General features: G+C 39.0%; 1 protein-coding gene across 4 annotated transcripts in view; it reads left to right on the forward strand.

Annotated features, from left to right (window-relative positions):
* UST (uronyl 2-sulfotransferase) overlaps positions 1-14,550 on the forward strand; it is a 303,870-nt gene that overhangs the window by 156,065 nt on the left and 133,255 nt on the right. For all 4 annotated transcript variants that reach the window (XM_040627939.1, XM_040627940.1, XM_040627941.1 and 1 more), the window contains exon 3: positions 13,460-13,615. In XM_040627939.1, the coding sequence (XP_040483873.1) occupies positions 13,460-13,615 (156 nt within the window). The remainder of the gene's footprint in view (positions 1-13,459; positions 13,616-14,550) is intronic.

Below are 14,550 nucleotides of genomic sequence, written 5' to 3' on the forward strand. Positions count from 1 at the left end.
TGGCCTAACTTGACACTCTGGCCCAGGAGAATGGTCGTCCTGTTGGCAGGGACTGGATTTTCCCCCAGTGCTCCGGAACAGCTGGTCTGAGAATCACCAGTGGACGCTTAAACCCTGTGGCCCTTCCTCTTGTTTCAAACTTCAGGTTTCTTTACTCTACCACATTTCTCTATCTCACCATGAGCTCTACTAACAAGGATTTTTTCACTCCTCATTCGGGTCGAACTCCTTGACAATGATGGGAAAAATCAGAAGTTTTACATCCAGTGCGGGCTCTCTAACTGTAAAGACTATTGCTGCGCTTCAAATGGTCTTCCTTTGTCCCTCTTTCTATTACTGTTTCTGTTTATTATAGTAAACCTGATGGCAAATATCCATGTCAGTTTTATGAAAAGTATTTTTGGAAATGGTGATCTCTTTCCTTTAGCAGTGTTTGATAGCCTGAATGTGATCACCGCTCCCTATAGGAAATGGGATACTTCATCTGTCTTGGTGGGAATTTCTGAAAAATCTGTTCACCCAGCACCAAGTCACGAATGAAAACAAATAAAAACCAGCCTACATACTCCCCTATATGCTGGTGGATTGGATCTATATTACATACAACACTTTTTTTAAAAAGATTTTTTAAAATTTATTTATTTGAGACAGAGCATGAGCGAGTGCATTAGAGGGGGGATGGGCAGAGGGACAAGCAGGCTCCCCATTGAGCAGGGAGCCCACCAGGCTGGATCCTAGGACCCTGAGATCGTGACCTGAGCTGAAGGCAGACACCCAATGGACTGAGCCACCCAGGCACCCCTACATGCCACACTTACTCAAAATTAATCCATTTAGGAAAAAGATGTACTTGTGAAAAGCCTCTAACATGTAGGCAGTATGACACTTCTTCATCTGAGAGCAATTTAAATGTCTTATTATCATCTCCAGCTAAAAATACCTTATGAATTCCAGATTCTTTTGTGGAGTTAATCTTACAGCTCGAGTTCACCTTGTTGCTAATTCTTCATCTCATTTCAGTGCGCGCAGGGTGATGTTGTTTTATGTAGAAGGAGAATGTATTTGACCTGTCCCCTTCTCCAGCTATCAGCAAATCTGTGCCAAGGGATTGGAGGAACTGTGGAGGTATATATGGGACACAACCTGCAAGTAGATCCTTGTTATTTAGCACTGTTCTCTGTGTCTACCATTCTTATTCCCTCTTCTGTAGCTGAGGAATAGGGTTTTCAAGAATGGATTTTTGAAGAATCAAGAACAATAGGTCCTTTGAATGCTTTGCCATAGAAGACCTTATTGCTTGCTTATGCCACATCCATTTCCCCACAGTCCCTCCTTTTTAGCAGAAATCTGCTAATCTGCTTAAATTGTACCCTGTGGGAAAGGTAATCCCATCCTCAGCTCAAGGGTAAGTCCTAAGTGATTTAAGCTGATAATGGAGGTCTTATTTTGTTTGCTAATGTTTCATTGAGAGAGGGCTGCTGGCTTGGACCTAGCCAAGGAAACGTGAGGGGAAATTTTCTCATGACATTTTAGGTAAAATTTTCAGATCTTAAAGGAAACATCCAAGAAAGATAGCCTCTTCTCCCCCTGGACTGTGTCATTCTGCATGTAATGGCTGGAATTGCAGCAGCCATCATGAAACATGAGGAATGCTAGTCTGAGCACAATAATGACAACAATGGCAGGGCAGGATGGAACAAAAATATGGAACGAGTCCTAAGATCTCCATACCTAACAACTTCTATCTTGAAGGAGAATACATTTTCTTTTCTTTATTTATTTATGTTTTCCTTATTGTTTGAATTGGATTAGGTTTTCTCTTACCTGCAAACAAGAGCACCCTCACTGATGTATGGAGATATTATATAAAGCAATCATGGAAATTCTTTAGCTACGTTTAAACCAGTTTTTCTGAGAGCTGCAGGTCATCAGTCTTCCTGCCCTGTCTCTCTACGCCTTTTGGGCATGTGGCAACACTAGCCCAGATTGCTGATGAACTTAGCATGGTGTAGTTTCCTTGCATGGCACACATGCAACACACACACACACACACACACACACACACACACACACACACACACACGGGAATATGAAAAATGCCAAGAAGCCAACTCTACATAGCCAAGTCAAGCATGGAGGGCTAGAAAGTTCCTTATTAATTCCAACCAACAAGAATCAGGTTGGTGTACTTTGGCATAAGGAGAATGGCTGATTTGAGACTACCCATTTCTGGAGATACCAAGGCCCCCCCCCCTCAAGTGTCATGCTCTCTGTGAAACTTCCCCTGAGCCTGCTAGGCCAAGTTCATCACCCCTTCTTCCTCTTCTCCTACTACTGTATTCATATTTCTAGTGAGGCACTTCCATAGGGTCTGAGAACCGGCAGGCCAGTGTTTGGTTCCCTTGTTAGATTGTGAGTTCATATGATACTTGTCATAGCCGTTGTTGTATTCATTCATTTTATAGCTATTTAGTGAGCTGGGTCCTAAAGATGCAGTAGTAAGGAAAAGCAGATGTGCCCCTACTGTCATGGAATTTAGTCTAGTCATAGACAGACAATCAAATCATTACAATAATCAATTCATTTCTTGCCACTAACCAAGTGATGGGCACTCAGTAAAGAGCTCAGGGATTATCTGTTGAACTCAGCCACAGAATTTTCAATATTCCACATGGTCTCTCAAGGTCCTGGAGGCTAGCATAAGTTCATATTGTGGAGGAATGGCTCTCAGACGCAAGTAAGGTCCAGATCCAGTGTGCCAGCTCTTTTCAAGCCTCTGGGTGCATTGTGCTTCCTAAGGTCTCATTTACCAAAGCAAATTGTGTGGCCAGGCTCAAGGTCATATGGAAAGAGGTTACACTTTGCATAGATAGAGGGAGGTGGAACTAATTTGGGGCCATTACTGTACCAATCTGCCACACTATTTTAGATTGTGGGCTGTGTTATAAAAACCTTAAACTCAGCCAAGGAATTTAAACAATGATCATTTGAATCCAAGAATAAGTTTCTTGCTACAAATTCACACTCAAACTAAAATTTGATTCAGACATTTAAAATGGTAAATAATGATGTGGTTCACAATGAACAGTGAATCTAAGCCTTTGGTCTTTAAAACCTTTACACGGTGCTTTGATGAGAGAGGGGGTATTGACAGCCAAGCATGGCTGTTCCCCCAGCCTTTGTACTATTCACAGTGAGGACAGTTTTCTCTTGTGACATTCATCATGAGAATAATTGACTCTTCTCTGCCCCACCCCACCGCCCAACAGCCAGAGGAGACCATTCTAAATTGAGTGGTTGGCCCACGCCAGCAATACCTGCTATAAATTATAAAACTTACAATCAATAATCAACACTTCTCCTTTATTGCATTATAACAAATTAGTTTTTAGATTGAGCTTAGAGTATAAATTCTTATTTTAAAAAATAGGACAAAAGAAACACTTAAAAAGAAATAAAATAGGACGCCTGGGTGGCTCAGTTGGTTAAGCATCTGCCTTCAGTTAAGCGTCCTGGGGTCAACCCCACATCGGGCTCCTTGCTCAGCAGGGAGCCTGCTTCTCCTTCTGCCTGCCTCTCCCCCTGCTTGTGCTCTCTCTTTCTGACAAATAAATAAGTAAAATCTTTAAAAAAAAGAAATAAAGCTTAACTTTAGAGCAGACTCTTAAATCTTAAAAGTCTGTATAAACTAAAATGTCTGCGCATGTTTTATTTGGAGAGGAATGTGACTAAGACAAAATGTGTTCTAGATCTGAATGGAGAGTTAAAAACTGAGTATGTGGGTCTGGTGGAAAGATTATCTACCCAAAGGCATCTGCGTAATTCCATATCCTGGTCCAAAACTTAATATTAAAGTCAATTGAATTGATTAATACTAAAAATGGAACAACTTCAGATCTAGAACTAATTTGAGGACCAAGTCCTTCTTTGTACTTTCTGTTAAACCTGCAGCTCTCTTTCTGAGTTTTGTTTAATAAGGAACTTGTAGATCACAGAATACATAGCATATAAGGAAGTGCTGGAAATGGCTGGAATTGGCTTAGATTTACTACAGCAATATTACTTATAGTGTCTTTGAGCTCGAGAAAACATACAAGGCATATACACAGGATGAGGAGGGTTAAGTAGGAGAGCCAAACCCATATTTGGTTTCTCTATTTGATTTTGATTATAAAAGCCATCGAGAAGGTTTAACAGGCTCTTAGAAGAGTGGGCAGACGTTCTGAGCACACATACAGTAGGACTACCATATGCATGTAGAAGCAAGACTAAGTCCCACTTTGAAATATTCTTTTCAGGATAGTTTAGCCTCTAACACTTACGCATCCTCCACGTTCTGCTGATGATTCATATATGTGGCATGTGGACATCATTCCTCTTTTCTGTCAAACATGAATATTCCACAGACTCCGTATTCTATAGACCACACCGAGGTTTGAACTTTAGAAACGGTAACATCCTGTAGTAATGAGACACCCAGATTATGGGCTTCTCCTTGCCTGTGATTTGTATACTGGCCATACAAAGAAGCATCAAGAATATTGCAGAATTAAAAGTGAATCTGCCTTTTCTTAATACATTTTTTTTTCATTTGTCAATTTGAAATTTGAAAGTATTCATCTTCTTGTCCATGGCACTGATAACGTTCGCCCAAGGTCATCTGAAATTTGAGTTTTTAATCAAACTAGAAATCATTTTTTTGTGAAGAATACTTCAAAGTTTCAACTATGATAGTTTAATCATCACATCCAAAAATTGCTTCTGGCTCCTTGTGAAAATTGCTCCTTTGTATGAGGATTCTGTTATAGTATAAAGGGCATTACATTCCTGGAAATAACATAATGATGTATATAATGGAGAGAAGGACATTAGATAGACCAGAATGGAGGGAATATTTAGCAGTGCAAGATGCCATTCAGATAACCCCCTGAATGTCTGTAAGTATTGTGCAGTCCTGCCTTAACATCGTGGGACGTGAATAGGGAGGAGCCTTGAAATCATTCGGTTCAATATCCCCAGTTTATAATTGTGGAAACGTTGGCCCAGAGTAGTTGTTTAAGGTCGCTTGTTCAAGGTCACTCAACTAATTTGGCCAAGGGGAAAGTCACAGTTTTGACTTTTGACTTTCAATCTGGGGAACTTTCTCTATATACCAAACTTTCTCTTATGTAATATGGCATTAGAGTGTTTCAGAATATGAGTGTTGAGAAAAGTTGATAGATTTACCTTACAGTTTTAGGAAACAAGGCAACTAAAAGAGCATCCTTAATAATGACAAAAGATGACAGCATTAGTTCTATTACAACATTTAATAGTATTTTATCCAAACAGTCTATCTAATTAATAGACACATATTTATTAAGTACCCACTATACACATGAAATATCCAATCTATTACAGAAATAAAACAGATGGACTCCTACTGCATTTGTAGCTGTTCATCTTTCTGTAGATAGCATTAGACATGAGACCATTTCAAAGGGGAGTAGGGGAAAAGGAGAAAGCATAAGGTTCATATTTGGCAAGGCTTCTGGGAGAAGACAGGTTATGAATTAATTAGAAGACACAGGGAAGCCATTTGAGAATTGTGGATAGAAAGAACTTTCTATGCAAGAGATCTGGCAATGAGGGAACATAGAGGGGTTTTTTTCCTTAAGATTCGTTTATTTATCTATTTATTTGAGACAGAGAGAGTGGGGAAGGTGTAGAGGGAGAGAGAGAATCCTCAGGCAGACTCCCTGCTGGGGCTGCATCCCAGGACCCTAAGATCATGACGTGAGCCGAAATCAAGTGTCGGAAGCTTAACCGACTGTGCCACCCAGACACCCCAAGTTCTTAAATGAGTCCTATGTGTTTCCTCCTCTAGAATGGAGGAAATTAGCCCAGGGGTCTGGATGTCGATGGTGCTTACCAAGTGGAGATGCATTTGTCAGAGGACCTAGCATGGCTTGACGGGCAAATGTCAGCGACAGTGGCTACCAAGTTCTGGAAAGCACAGCTGGGAGGTTGAAGCCCTGTGCAGGCTGTGGTGTTTGGTGATGGTCTTAAAATAAACAGAGAGCTGGAAGTGATTTAAACTGTGGAAAGGAAGAGAAGCATAGGAAGAACATAAAAGAAGATTTATTATGTGACCAGCCCAAACAAGAGTGGGACATGGACAGAAATGCCAAAGGTTCCAAAAAAGAACCGCGTACACCCTGGAGCTGTAATCCATGTTATCGGCACAAATTACTGGAAGTGGGTTTTTTTTTTTTTCCTATTTTTTAATGAATATATTTGACAAGGAAAAATATTAAAATCTCGTTTTAATTTTTAAGTTATTTCCAGGTTATATCTTAATAGCAATCTAACTTAAAGTAAATAATTTAATAGTTTAAGAAGAGAGGATCATTTATTGGCTTCTAAGCCAACCCTACACTTTTATGGATGACGAAGGTGTGACAAGGCTGACTCCCTGCACCACAGTGTCCTAGGAAACTTTAAGATGAGGACTCACCAAATGGATTTGAACTGCTGCTTGAAGTCATGAGGACAGTGAGGAGCAGCAGTGTCCCTGAATGTCCCCACATTGGTATGAGTAACCAGGGGAGAGAGGGGCTGTAGAATCACAGGGGGCAGTTTTGTTCCTCAAAGAAAGCCATTTCATCTTCAGCATAATATTAGTACCAAGTTAGGTCTAATGCTTTGACGATGTTTAGTATAAATTTCAGTTAACCTACACATTCTGTTAACCAGCTCACCTGCTCTCTAATCATCCTAGGTGAGTAGGCATTACTGTAGTGTGAGAATATTTGTCAGGCTAATCATGACCTTTAACTCTGGTTGGAGGTCATCAGCACTCCAGGGAGACCCAGGGAAGACAAGACATGCTTTCACCCAACTCCCCGCCAGCATTCACGCAGGCAACCCTCTCCCCCACCTTGGCCCCTTAGTGGTAGCAGAGGATCCCGGAAGCATTTTAGAGCTGGATTTCTGACCCTCATCTTAGACTTTCTGTTTCAGTTAGTCTTAGAGTGGGGCCAAAAATCTGCAGTTTTAAAGTTCTGCAGGTAACTCAAATACACAGTCATTGGGGAACCACAGCTTGTAACATACCATACTAAATGTCGTTTTGCAAAGACTTAAAAGCAGGATTGATGTTAATTCTTCCAACAAGACCAGTCCCCAGAGAGTCCTGTAATCATAGGCTGTGAAAGTCTTGGTCCAGATCAAGCTTGCTTTTTACCTAGAAAGTCTTCTTTATCCCCCTTCCCATTGCAAACCAGGGACAAGCGATTGAAATTGTGGATGTCATCTGGTGGTAGTTACTGTTGTGCTCAGGATTTTGGAAAGACTTCTGTTTATTTGGCATGTTCCACACAAGCCTGTCAGCCCCTGGGGATTTGTGGCATTTGCAGAACTTACAAGGCAGGCAACATAAAAATATATAATTCATAGAGTGAACTATTTTGGAGCTCCCTTCACTTTTACAAATTGGCCATAAAATAGAAACCACAGACATAACATTCATATAACCATAGTTGCCAAGAATGAAGAATCATTTGGGGAGTGGGGGAGGATGAGGACTTTTAGTGTGTACTTCTTTATAGGGCATCCAAAGAAAGAGTAAGTGTTCAAAATTTGTATGCAATTACAGTTGGGATATAGTTTTCTCTTGACAATTGTCAAATATCTGTTGAAAAAAGAATGAGGATGTTGAGGTTGACCTTAAGAGGCCTTTAAAAGTCATTAAGCTTATCATTTGAAGGCATTTGCTTGTCTTGATAGACATTTCAAGTGTATTTAGGATTTCTTATATGTTTTACTATGACTTATTGCTTCCTGGTTTTCCCTTTCCTCGTGGAAGTGGGTCACAGTATCCAAGGCTCTATGATTGCTTACAGTAGATTAGGGGAAGGAACGAAGAGGAAACTGCATTTTTTTTTTTACTCTCCTTCACCTATTAGCTGCTTTGACATTCTGGGATTACATTAGCTTCTAAAATACATCTTCTGGAAGGAGGAAGAGAGCCTACTGGACTTCTATCTGTTCCACCTGAGCATTCCAGAGACTTGGGTAATGAATGAGTAATGGCCAATGACACTGGTTGTGATCATTGACTGTTGACAAGACAGCATTTAATGGAGTTGGACACAATGAAGACATCAAAGAGGAAATTGTCTCTCTCACAGAAGTCACTCTCAAAATTATTTTCACAATTTGATGTTATAATATATTAGAGTATCATCTTAGGGGTCAGAAGAGCTGTGAGCCGGGCTTTAGCTGTTATGTGCCACTTTTCGACCTTGAAAATGCCAAGTGATCTCTGTGAGCCTTGGTTGGTTCATCTAAAAATAGTCATGATATCTCCCTCATGGGCACTCAAGAAGATGAAAACATAATATAAGAGAAAACGCTAGCCAAGGCAAACACAATTGGGCTGGGGGTGAGGGGGATAGAGAGTAGTAGTGCTGGGGTGGGGAGGGGATTGGAGTGGGTGGATTATTCTAAATTGCTCTAGACCTCAAACTCTGTTGTTCTGTGAGTCTGGCATCTATGGAGAAGAGGGGGGTACGTGGGGGAGTCACTTAGGTGCAATTAATGATGCTTAAATTATTTGATAATTTAACCTCCTGGAGAAATGCACAGCTAGAATGAAGACACTTAGGCTATTCGTCTCCGTATTGTTAACAAGGATTAAAAGCGTTTACATGACGCAGAGCCTAGGACAAGGTCAGGGTCAGCCTTTCATAAAAATCAGTTCCTTTTCCCCCTTCTTTTCCAGAAAGAACACTTCAAATAAAAACCGACAATGGTTTTTAAAGCAGACCTTCAGGAGCAGCAGATCTATAGCTCTACCAAAGCGGAGATGAATCAACTTGTTGCTGGTGCTAATTTTAACACCTTATCCAACATCAACACGTTGATTTAGCCTACCTAAATTTGCCAGTTTCCGGAGCATTACATGGGTTCTTTTAGAAAATGATTTAAAAGCCCCTTCCTAACTTTGAGAAAGGTGTATGTTTGTGATGGTGTATGTTGTGTCTTTAATGATCCCCAGACTGATTCCGGCTTCATCCAAAAACACATTTTCTAGCTCAATTTTCATACCCTGTAGCTGTGTATTGGTGTTTAAAAAAATGGTAAAAATAGAGATACAGTGGGGATGTTAAGCTCGCTTTTCTTTTCAAATGTTATTGTAGATACAGCTGCAGGAATAATGCACGGATTTTTGTTTTTATGTAAGTGTTCTTTTTTTTTTTTAACTAAGGGCTGATTGACATACAACATTACATTAGTTTCAGGTATACAGCATCATTTGATACCTGTATGTATTGCAAAATGATCACCATAGTAAGTGTAGTTAAATCTGTCACCATACATAGTTAGAACATTTTTTTCCTGTCATGACAAAAGTGTTCTTAAATAACAAATACTTATAACTGTTATTTAATAGCCTCCCGCAAGACTAATGAAAGAATTGGAACGAACCTTTTTTTAAAGATTTTTTAAATTTATTCATTTGAGAGAGAGAGAGAGAGAGCACGAGCAGGAGGAAGGGTCAGAGGGGGAGGGAGAAGCAGACTCCCTGCTGAGTAGGGAACCCAATGTGGGGCTCGATCCCAGGACCCTGAGATCATGACCGGAGCTGAAGGCAGACGCTTAACTGACTGAGCCACCCAGGCGCCCCATGAACATTTTTTTTTTTAACTAACAAATAACCAAAAGGTAAATAATATCTTTAGTTATTAACGAAAGGAAATAGATGGGAAGCTATTGTGTTAATTACTCAAAAATTTCAGGAGCCATTAAGTGTTTTCATGGAAGGTTTGTAACTAAGTGCCTCAGTTCTTCATTTAAATCTTCTAAGATACACCTGTCCTCTTGGAATAAAGCACTTACGTGTGGTAACTCATATCTTCCTGGGAAGCAATTCAGATGTAACAAAAAACTCTCCCTTGCCATGCGACGCTGTGCTAGAAGACAGAGAAAAATGCATTCATCCCAACTCTCAAGCAGTTTATTTCTTCAAAGAAATGAAAATTTGTGTTGATATTAACAGCTCTGTCACAACTATCGTCTATACCCCAGCCTGCTTATTATGGAAAGTCCAACTTACAAACACTGTTAACATCCTATAATATTTCAACCTGCCTGGATCATAACCTTATGAGGAAGACCATATGTGATTTATCTGAATATCTGAACTTCTGCTGTTGTTGCCAGTGAGCACACTTTTTGGGTACTTACTGATAAAACCATAAGTGGAATGACCTATTATAATGGTTATCTTTTTACCCTTTTTATGCCTTTAGTTAGCATTTGGTTAGAAAGATCAACCGTATTTGAAGGTTCTCCTGGTCTCACGTTTTAGCAGGATCCTTGTGTTAATTGCTGTTAAACAGCACATTAAATCCCTCATTGCAGCCAACCAATCAATGTTTGTTAAGGCCCTATATATGTGTATATGGTATGAGGACACACAATAAAAGATACTGACTGGTCCTAAAAAAAACCCAAGGTGTTGCCCTTTAAAAAAAAAATGCATACTGGAAAAATTATATCAAAATGGTACATGATATAATTATGAAGTGAGCAATGTAGATCTTATGTTTTACTCCAATGGCTGGTAGACTTTAAGTTCCAAATTTATGAAATGCTACTCTGCATATAAAATATTTCAGAAAAACAAGTAAACCTGAAATTACAGAGGCAAAATTCATATTACATACAGTAGGCAAGTTAGGGGTATATTTATGTTTATATTGTACTGTAGCTTTGGGCCTTTTTATGGCCTTCTGTTATGGGTATGTTCTGAATGAAGGACTCTTTTGATGATCTTTTGTCAGTTGTTACTCAATGCTGAGCATTCAAGATGGAAATATTATCTTTATTGGGGATATTTAATCAGATGTTTCTCATAATGACTTCTTAGTCTATCAAAATCATTATAAACTGGACAATTAGAAAAGGAAAAGAAAGGGCATCCATATTGGGAAGGAAGAAGTAAAATTATTTCTGCAGATGACATGATCTTGTATATAGAAAATCCTAAAGAATCCACACAAAATAGCTATTAGAGCTAATAAATGAACTCAGCAAGACTGAAGAACACAGGATCGATATGTAAAAATAAACTGTTTCTATCAGTGAATATTCAGTCCAAATATGAAATTAAGAGAATAATTCCATTTAAAATAGCATCAAAAAGAATAAAAGGAGTGTGAGGCTTGTATGCTGAAAACTACAAAACACTGTGAAACAAATGAAATGAGAACTAAATAAGAGGAAAGACATCCCATGTTCATGGATTAGAAAACTTAATATTATTAATATAGCAGTAGTCCCCAGATTGAGCTATAGTTTCAACACAATCCCTGTCAAAATTTCAACTGCCTTTTTTTTTTTTACAGAAATTAACAGTCTGGTTCTAAAACTCATATGGGATGCAAGGGATCCAGAATAGCCAAAACAATCTTGAAAAGGAACAAAGTTGGAGGAACTCACCCTTTTTAATTTCAAAACTTATAACTCAGCAGAGTAATCAAGATTCTGTGGTACTGGCATAAGAATAAACACATAGATTGGGGCGCCTGGATGGCTCAGTCAGTTAAGCATCTGCCTTTGGCTCAGGTCATGATCTCAGGGTCCTGGGATCGAGCCCCACATCGGGCTCCTTGCTCAGCCTCCTTCTCTCTCTCTCTCCACTGCTCCCCTACTTGTGCTATCTCTCTCTCTCTCAAATAAATAAATAAAATCTTCTTTAAAAAAAAAGAATATACACATAAATCAATAGGGTAGAACTGAGAATCCAGAAATAAATTCATACATTTATGGTTAGTGGATTTTCAACAGGGTGCCAAACAATTAAATGGAGAAAGAATAGTCTTCAGTAAATGGTGCTGGGACAAATAGCTATTCACATGCAAAAGAATGAAGTTAGATCACTAGCTCACATCATACACAAAATTAACTCAAAATGAATCAGACCTAAATGTTTCCACTAAAACCATAAAACTCTTAGGAGAAAACATTCATGGGTTAGGCAATGGTTTCTTAGATGTAATACCAAAAACATAACGCTCTGAAGGAAAATTAGATAAGTTAAACTTCATCAAAATTAAACACTTTTGTACTTCAAAGGACACAGTCCTTTGGGAGAAATGGGAAATATTTGCAGATCATATAGTCACAAATCCAGAATAAATATAGCACTTTTAAAACTCAATAATAAAGAGACAAATAACCCAGTTTTAAAATGGGCAAAAGATTTGAATAGACATTTCTCCAAAAAAAATACACAAATGTCCAATAAGCACAAGAAATATGCTCAACATCATTAGTCATCAGGGAAATGCAAATCAAAACAATGAGATACCGCTTCACATCCATTAGGATGGCTATAAAAAAGCGGGCAATAACAAGTGTTGGCAAGGATGTGGAGAAATTGGAACTCTCCTGATTTGCTGGTGAAATATAAAATGGTGCAGCTGCATTGAAAACAGTTTGGCAGTTCTTCAAAAAATTAAACAGAATTACCATATGATCCAGCAGTTCCACTCCTAAGATATATACAAGGTGAATCAAAAACATACATCCACACAAAAACGTATACACAAATGTTCATCGCGGCATTATTCATAGTAGCCCAAAAGTGGAAACAATCCAAATGTCCATCAACTCATGAATGTTTAAACAAGATATGGTATATCCATACAGTGTAATATTATTCAGCCATATAAAGGAGAGAAGTACAGATTCATACTACAATATGGATGAATCTTGAACACCTTATGCTAACGGAAGAAGCCAGACACAAAAGGTCACGTATGATTCTATTTATAGGAGATGTCCGGAATGCTATAGGTGAAAACCGTAGAGACAGAAAGTAGATAAGTGGTTTCATGGGACCAAGGTAGTGAGGGAAATGAAAAGTGAGTACTAATGGGTTATGGAGTTTCTTTTAGGGGAAATGAAATGTTCTACAATTAGATAGAGGTGATAGTTGCACAACTTTGTGAATACATTAAAACCACTGAATTGTACACTTCGAAAGGGTGAGTGTTATTGTGAGTTTTTATTTCTGTCTCAATTTTTAGTTACTATATTTTTTCCATGACCACCCTACAACCTGAGTTCTAATAAAGCATAATATAACTTGCAAAAGCATGTTGTCATCAAAGCACATATTTATATATTTCATTCCTAAGAAGAAACAAAAGAAGCTTCATAATTAGTCTCATGGTTGGCATGAAATTTTACCAATTTTAAGTGTCAGTGCAGAGAGAGAGACAACAAGTCCAAGATTTCTCTCAAGTTAAATTATGAGGGTAAAACATGAGTTTATTGCTTCTGTTCTCCCATTGACTTGACACCAACCCTTCTCAGACTGATTAGACATTTGTTGTTCTGAAGTTGGGGGAAGAATCCCAATTTCTCTAACTCAAAGTCTCACATTTGCTCTCTTGTTCTTTCCCAGGTGCTACCTTTCCCCAGCCAGGTGGTCTACAACAGAGTAGGCAAGTGTGGGAGTCGTACTGTGGTCTTGCTTCTGAGAATCTTGTCGGAAAAGCACGGATTCAATTTGGTCACGTCAGACATTCACAACAAAACCAGGCTTACTAAAAATGAACAAGTAAGTTGTCTTTGCCTGTGGTTAAGTTGTACTTTTGTGTCAATTCATTTATGTAATTAGTGGGTGTCTTACGAGACATCCCTCAAACACCTAACGAATGAATACCAGAGTTGCAATGTCATACTGTATTTTTGCCAGAGTGTGGAAGGAAATTTAAGTTAAAGGTTCTGAAGGAAGTCTTTAGACAGGAAGTTTCCCTGAAGGGATACTTTTATTAAGACAGATGAAGGACAGTGTATACTCGTCATTGTCTATTTAGCTAAAATTAGCAATGCATGATTCTCAAATAATTACACTGAGCTACAAATAATGCTGATGTCCTGACAACAAAAATAAGAAAGCTATTTTAATATTTCTTTTTCTGCTTTTTTTCACAATTGCCCTAAGTCTTTATGGTTATAATAGAGAGAAAATTCTCTTTGGGCCAGGAATCTGATTGGTTGATAGCATGAGCTTCTTGCTATGGTTGAGCTCAGGGGGTCTTGAGCTCCCAAATCAGCATTTGGCATATTCAGTGGAAGCCAAAGAATTACCCCATTTCCCAGAAAGAATTCTGCCTCTGTGTGGCCGAGCCATACCAGTGGACATGCGGGTGGTAGATTAGGGGTGCTGTGGTCTGCCAGGAAGCTGTGAAGACAGATTTTACTCTGTAAGCGTCTACAAAAACAGGGTCAACAGTCTCCATTGAGGTGCTTTGCTCATGTCCAAAAGTTAGGGCCTCACGGTCTCTCACGGTCATTTTACAAGGTCAGGTTTATTAGCTTGGTCTGAACAAGTTGCTTCTGTCCCCTTAGATGCTTAGGATGGATGAACAGCCACCAGCATAAGTCAGAGTTCTTCAGACTATAGAACCAGTAGGATGGAGAATCTAGATAGATGATAGATCGATAGATCGATAGATCGATAGATAGATAGACAGACAAAAAGGGGGTTAT

Source organism: Ursus maritimus, unplaced genomic scaffold (genome assembly GCF_017311325.1).
Source record: "Ursus maritimus isolate PB19 unplaced genomic scaffold, ASM1731132v1 scaffold_13, whole genome shotgun sequence".
In the NCBI taxonomy this organism is placed as follows: domain Eukaryota; kingdom Metazoa; phylum Chordata; class Mammalia; order Carnivora; family Ursidae; genus Ursus; species Ursus maritimus.